This window comes from Serinus canaria, chromosome 9 (assembly GCF_022539315.1).
Source record: "Serinus canaria isolate serCan28SL12 chromosome 9, serCan2020, whole genome shotgun sequence".
Taxonomy (NCBI): domain Eukaryota; kingdom Metazoa; phylum Chordata; class Aves; order Passeriformes; family Fringillidae; genus Serinus; species Serinus canaria.
The window spans coordinates 1,103,851-1,111,092 of NC_066323.1; the positions used below are offsets into that span (position 1 = coordinate 1,103,851).

Below are 7,242 nucleotides of genomic sequence, written 5' to 3' on the forward strand. Positions count from 1 at the left end.
GAATTTTCTGTTGGGAAAATGATGGCTGAATTTATAATGTGAATTATTGGAGATGCTGTAAGGACTGGGAAATATCACCCAATATTCCAGCTGGAGAAGGGTCTGGGATGAACTTACTGTGACCTTCCAGGGCCTGGAGGGGCTCCAGGAGAGCTGGAGAGGGACTGGGGACAAGGATGGAGGGACAGGAGCCAGGGAATGGCTCCCAATGCTGAGGGCAGGGATGGTGGGAGAGTGGGAATTGGGAATTCCTGGCTGGGCTGGGATTGCCAGAGCAGCTGGGGCTGCCCCTGGATCCCTGGCAGTGCCCAAGGCCAGGCTGGACACTGGGGCTGGAGCAGCTGGGGCAGTGGGAGGTGTCCCTGCCATGGCAGGGCTGGCACTGGGTGGGATTTAATGCCCATGCCATTGTCCCATGCCAGTGTGCCAATGCCACTGACCCCTCTCGTCCCCCAGCTGGAGATGGACCTGGCCAAAGGGGAGGCTCGGCACAAAGAAGCAATTCTGAAAGTCAGGGAAGAGGCCAGAGTGGAGCTGGAGCTGGAGAGACAAAAACAGCAGGAATTGCTCACCAAGTACCAGAGAGAGCACGAGGAGCTCCAGCAGAAGGTGTGCAATGCTCGAGAGACAGCTTGGGGCAGAAGATCACAGAAAACTGTTAGAAATGGGAGTGTGAAGGAATCAAACCTCCTCTGTGTGTCATCCTCTCTCTGGATGATACAGCACTTTTTCACAGTCTTAGTATATTTAATTTATTTTAATGGAACAAGCTGAAAATAATGATTCCAGTTCAAGTTAACTGGTGTGGAAGTTCTTTCTCATCTCGTATTTTCACCACCAAAACTCCATCTATGTCCCCAGAGTTGCTAATTATATTTAATCTGACATCATCACTTTTTAAAAGTGGGGCTGTTTCAGGCTCTGATGAGGTGCCACAATCCCACCCATATTTTTCCCCTTCCCAAGGGAACCCAGCAGCTCCAGGGCCAGTAAAACCTGCTGGGCTGGGAGCTCCAGATCCCCCTCAAGTTTGATATAGAAACTGAGAAATTGTACCTGTAACCTGAGTTTCCAAAAGGTTTGATACAAATCCTGAGAAAACCTGAGAAATCTGAAAAATGAAAGGAATGAGATGAGGTTTTATTATTTAAAATCTGGGACATTGTGATTTAGAGCTGAAAAGAGTTTGGCTTTGTTCACCTGGCAAATATTTCACCATGGTTTTTAAACCCTGAGGAAGCACCAACTTGCAGTAAATTTAACTTGAAGTTAAATTTCCCCTTTTTTACCTCAATGCCTCTGTTTGATCTTGAACACACTAATTAATCTCTGTGTTCCCAGAGAGTGGTGATTAATTTACAGCTCTCTGGCGTCCTCTGAGGGAATTATGTAAATTCAGAGCTTTTTTTCTCTCTGAGGACCTGCAAGTTTGAATTTGTTGGTTTTTCCTCAAGTCACCATTTGTCTGCTATTACTTCTGCATATTTAGAGGTACTGAGTGGAGATTAATTCCTGTCTGACCTCACCCAGATCCCAGGTTTAATATCCAGTGCCACCAAGAGCTTGAGGATGGAGATGGAAATTCTGGAGAAGAAGCTCCAAGATGCCCAAATGAAAGTGGCAGAGAAGGATGGAGACAAGGAAAAAGAAATCCAGAGCCTTAAAAGGCTCATCAGTGAGCTTGAGTTCCAGCTGACCATGGAAAAGAGCAACAATGAATCATTCCTGGATAAACTGAGGAAAGAAATTAAGCACAAGTCAGATGAACTGGAAAAGTTAACCCAGGAGAAGACACAGCTGATTCACAGTTTGAGTCAAGTTCAAGAGGAGGTAGGAACAGGACCCAGGAAATGCCTGGTTATTTTTACTTGGAGACATGTGATTTCTAAAATCATTCAAAGGTCTGTGACCAGAAAATCCATTGAAATGCAAAGATTTCTCAGACAAGTCCACCATCATTTCTTAAAAGTTCACAAAAGATGTGAACTTTTAATTCAGCAAATGCTTAAATTAGTGCTTCATAGGAAAATATATTATTAAAATTTGATTTTCAGATCCTGCAAGGCCTTTCTTAATCTGCAGCCTCATGTCCCACTGCCCAAACATGAGTAAACAATGAAGAATTCCCAGTTTTTAGAGTAGAAGACACGGATAGTTCTCATTCCTTGAACTGGTGCCCCAGCTCCCACCAGTGCAGCCACGTTCCCAAACTGAGGAATGCATAAAAATGAATTAAAAGCAAAGAGAAATTCAACTGATGGATATTCTGACCACAAACATTTGCTGAATGCTTGGAATATATTGGGAAGGGAGGAGAGAGCTGCTCCATGGGAAATGTGGAGTCAGGGACTGCAGATAAGATTAGGCTGGAATGTCCAAAGCCATTCAGTGGCAGGAAAAATAATTGGTCAACAGTGAAAATAAAACTCTTCCAAGTGAATGGGTGCTGGGGTTGGTACTGATTTATTCCTTGGAAAGGTTGGGAAAGGTGTGAGTGGAATTCCAGTGAGGCTGTGCCCAGTCTGTGCCCAAGGATGGGGACGAGGGAGGGAGGGGCCTTGGCAGTGCTGGGACAGCAGGGGGACTGCATGGCCTTGCCATGAGTGATTCCATGTGTTCATTCCTGGCTCCACACCTGGTTCCACACCTGATTCCATAAATGATTCCACACCTGGCTCCATACCTGGCTCCACGGCTCCATGCAGGCTGTGCTCTCCCACTGCAGAGGGTTACAGGGAAAAGCAGCATCAACCCCTTGGTCACTGCACCTCTGTCCATTACTGCCTTTCCTTCCCAAGAGCAGCATTCCCAGTTCTCCCAGCTGGGCAGGAGAGCAGGAACACCTTCTGAGCACTTCCCTGCGATGTCCCACTGGCTCCTCGGGGAACAGCAGGACAGTGCAGGGCAGGTCCCTGTCCCAGGTGTGATGGCTGGGGCATTCCCGGCGTGTCTCTCTGCAGAATTCCCTGCTGCAGGGACAGAGCCCCTGGAGTGTCCGGCTGTGATGGCTGGGGCATTCCCGGCGTGTCTCTCTGCAGAATTCCTGCTGCAGGGACAGAGCCCCTGGAGTGTCCGGGTGTGATGGCTGGGGCATTCCCGGTGTGTCTCTCTGCAGAATTCCTGCTGCAGGGACAGAGCCCCTGGAGTGTCCGGGTGTGATGGCTGGGGCATTCCCGGTGTGTCTCTCTGCAGAATTCCTGCTGCAGGGACAGAGCCCCTGGAGTGTCCGGGTGTGATGGCTGGGGCATTCCCGGTGTGTCTCGTTACAGAATTCCCTGCTGCAGGGACAGAGCCCCTGGAGTGTCCGGGTGTGATGGCTGGGGCATTCCCGGTGTGTCTCTCTGCAGAATTCCCTGCTGCAGGGACAGAGCCCCTGGAGTGTCCGGGTGTGATGGCTGGGGCATTCCCGGCGTTTCTCGTTGCAGAATTCCCTGCTGCAGGGACAGAGCCCCTGGAGTGTCCGGCTGTGATGGCTGGGGCATTCCCGGCGTTTCTCGTTGCAGAATTCCCTGCTGCAGGGACAGAGCCCCTGGAGTGTCCGGGTGTGATAGCTGGGGCATTCCCGGCGTTTCTCGTTGCAGAATTCCCTGCTGCAGGACACGGTGCGCCGGGAGTGCGAGGAGCGCTTCGAGCTGACGGCGGCGCTGGGCCGGGCCCGGGAGCAGGTGCTGGAGCTGCGGCGGCTCAGCGGGACCCTCCCGGCCTCGCCGCGCTCGCTGCCCGCCGGGGATCTCCGCCTCTCCGGAGCCCTGGGCACTGCCAGGGCTGCCCGGGCCCCCGGCTCGGGCCGGCACGGAGGCAGCAGCGCCGGATCCCTGGATCCTCCCAAGGGAAGGGCGGCCCCGCTGGGCGAGCCCCGGGGCCGGGTCCCCGCCGGGACGAGGCACCGGCCGAGCCAGCTCTGACAGCTCTGCCTGGGAAACCATGCCGGCCTCCGAAGGAACGCCTCCAGAACTCATCCATTCCTACAGTTTAAAATCTAGTTAAATATTTGTTTATTTTTGGTGCGGTAACTTTTATCTGTCCAGTAATTTATTCATGGTGTAATTAAATGCTGGGCGCGTTTCAAGATGGGAAAAGTGAAAAGAGTCTCTCCAAAAGGAGCACAAAGAGCAGCACATCTTCAATGAGAGGGATTGAAATCAGAAAATCCCTGGATCCCAGAAGGTTTGGGTTGGAAAGGACCTAAAAATTCATCCCATTCCAATGTCCTGGCCCTGGGCAGGGAATAATGGCCCAGCATCACAGGATCCAGGAGGGATGGGGCTAGGAGCAGCCTGGGACAGGAACTGGATGAGCTTTGAGATCCCTTCCAACCCAAACCAGTCTGTGATTCCATGATTCCATCATCTCAAACCTGGGCTCTTATCTCCCTGTTTGTGTCCTGGAGCAGCAGCTGCAGTAAAAGGGGAGCGTGGCCAGGGAGGAACAGCACGTAAAATAACGGGAGCAAGAACGGGATCATGACTCTGGCACGAGGGAGTGGCCAGGTCCTGGAGGCAAACCAAGCCCAGAACAAGTATTTCCCGTCTTCCCCTTCCTCCCAGAACCCAGAGCTCCTGCTGCTAAGCAATAAACAAAATCTGGAAATGTCAGGGACCCTTTCTTACTGGCTTTGAAAACAATTTAATGAATCTCACCATGCCAAGGAAAGTTTCCCAAGTGCTTTCTGTGGTGGGATGACAGGCAGAGCACAAAGTGCCACAGAGGACATGGACACCTCATTACAGCCCTGAAATTTTAGGAAATCAAACTTCCTGCAGGAAGCTCTTGTAGGAGTGGTGTCAGGGACCTTGCCCTCCAGGACTTGTGGCACGAGGCAAAGCCAAACAAAGCTCCAGGAACAAACCTGTCCCTGTGGATCCTGCCTTGATTCCAGCCCTTCCCTTGGAGAAAACATCCCGTGGCACGGGGCTGTCCTGTCCTTCCCTGCTGGAAAGGCTTCAAATTGCCCCTGGCAGAGCTGGGGATGGCACCTGCTCTGGAGGGAGCTCCTGCAGCCCTGACCCTTTCCAGAAAGGATCAATCCCCTGTGCCAGGCAGGGAAATGGGGCTCCGTGGGCTGGGGCTGATGTTCTGTGTGAGCCCCAGACACATCCCTGGTGTGGCCAAACCCCTCCTCACTGACCCTGCCAGGAGGGTGGGCAGGGGGGATCCATCCCTGCTCCCAGGGCACAAAGGGACAGCACAAGAAGAGCCCTGGAATCTCAGTCAGTGCCTCAGTGTGGCTCATCCTTTTCCCACCTGAAGTAGCCCAAAGTGTAATGTTCTCCACAGATGATATGATGGAGAGTCCAGCCCCTGTCTGGTCCTGCTGCTCCTTTGGCAGAAATTGGGATCAGCAGGGGCCACGCACAGCTTGCCATGGATATCACTTCATTCCCACTGGGATATCACAAACCAAAGCTGGGATGATCACTAGACCTTGCTCTGAGGTGTGTGTAGGATCTGGGATCCCGACTGTGCCTTGCAGATGGAGTTTTTCTACAAAAGAAGAAATTGGACTGCAAGAAAAAGCATCTTAGTTCCTAAGCAGTGTTAAAAGTGCATGGAAATAGAAACTGATGCCACAGATCATTAAAATGTATTAATCAGAATAAAAGCATGACTGTCTTTCTTTGTACTGTGCATTTTCAATACCAAAATAAGAGTAGGATAATGAAACTGGGGAAATTTCCTTTCACAGACAACCCCCCACAGCTGCATTTTTAGTTATTTAAAACAGGCCCTTATTTCCATCATGAAAATTCGATGTTGGATTTTGTCCTTGGTGGTTACTGGTGGTTGAGAGAGCCCTGGTGAAGGAAGAACAAACCCCAAACAGCTGTGATGGTGTGAAACACTAATCCAGGGGTTTCATCCTCACAGCACACACACAATTCATTGGGGTGGGATGATAAAAAGGGCCCTGCCTGAGATTAATGCTGGGGGATTTTCACACCAGGAATGTCATTTGTGTGGAGCAGCTGGCATTGCCCTGGGAGCTGTTCCCAGGTCATGGCCAGCTCCCATGGATTGTTCTCCTTGGCCCTCCAGGCTCTGGAGTGATCCCACCCTGCTCCAGCCAGAGTGGGGACAGGGCTCAGTGCCAGGGGACGCTGCTCCTGCCAAGGCAGGGGCACAGGTGCCACCAGAGCTCTCGGGGATGGAGACCCTTCCACGGAGGGGGTTGGCCCAGGCTGTCTCTGAGGCCACTTTTCCAGGCCCCACCTTCCCCTCTGTTCCCTGCAGCGGGATGTGGGTGAGACCAGCAGGGCTCAGGCACCGGTGCCAGGCACGGAATGAACACAGTGGGAAACGTCAGGGAAAGGGAGAATAACCCAGGGGGTCCAGATGGGAGGAAAGAGCTGACATCTGGAAAGGAAAGTCTCAGTGTGAGAGAGAGGAAAATGCCCTCCCCTGGAGCTGTACAGCCAGGGAGGATCCCTGCAGTGGTGGAGCCCCTGTGCTTGAGTCATTCCAAGTGGGTGGGAAATATCCATGGAAAATGTCCTGGCAGGAGCAGCCCTGCGCTGCAGGAGCAGCTGAGCCCAGTGCCCCAAAGGGGATTTTCCATCTCCTGACTTATGGGATGTGGAAAGTGGTTTGGCTTGGCACCACTCCAGGGAGCAATGCCCAGCTGGCAGTACCTGCTTGGAGCTCTGGGGAAAGAGTCCTGGAAGAAATCTGATGGGCACAGCAGAAAGGAGCCTGGAGAGCCACGGAATGCAGCAGGTTCTTCTTCCTGCTCAGGGTCACACTCTGTCCTGCCCAGATGTCCTTCACCATCACCATCATCATCGCCACAGACTGTGTTGAGTTGGAAGGACCTTAAATCCCACCCAGCCCCACCCAAGCCTTGGACAGGGACACCTCCCACTGTCCCAGGTGCTCCCAGCCCCAGTGTCCAGCCTGGCCTTGGGCACTGCCAGGGATGGAGGGGCAGCCACAGCTGCTCTGGGCACACTGTGCCAGAGCCTGCCCACCCTGCCAGGGAATGATTCCTAATTCCCAATCTCCCATCTATCCCTGCCCTCTGGGATGGGATGCCATTCTCTGTGTCCTGTCCCTCCAGCCCCTGTAACACAGGCACTGCCCTCTGCTGACATCCCTTTCCCCAGTCCCGGCAGCTCAGCAGCACTTCACTGGCAGCAGAAATCGGGGATGTAGCATCCCCCTGGCTGAATTTTGGGAGTTCTCTCTGTTCTGCTTCGCGGCCGGTGCTGGGGGCGGGCACTGGGAGCTCGGGAATGACGGCTGGGG

General features: G+C 52.7%; 1 protein-coding gene across 1 annotated transcript in view; it reads left to right on the forward strand.

The window, feature by feature from the left end:
• Positions 1-6,799, forward strand: part of LEKR1 (leucine, glutamate and lysine rich 1) — a 36,520-nt gene extending 29,721 nt beyond the window's left edge. The window contains exons 10-12 of the mRNA XM_050978171.1: positions 457-609; positions 1,531-1,830; positions 3,582-6,799. Of these exons, the coding sequence (XP_050834128.1) occupies positions 457-609; positions 1,531-1,830; positions 3,582-3,905 (777 nt within the window). The 3' untranslated portion in view covers positions 3,906-6,799. The remainder of the gene's footprint in view (positions 1-456; positions 610-1,530; positions 1,831-3,581) is intronic.
• The last annotated feature ends 443 nt before the right edge of the window (positions 6,800-7,242 follow it).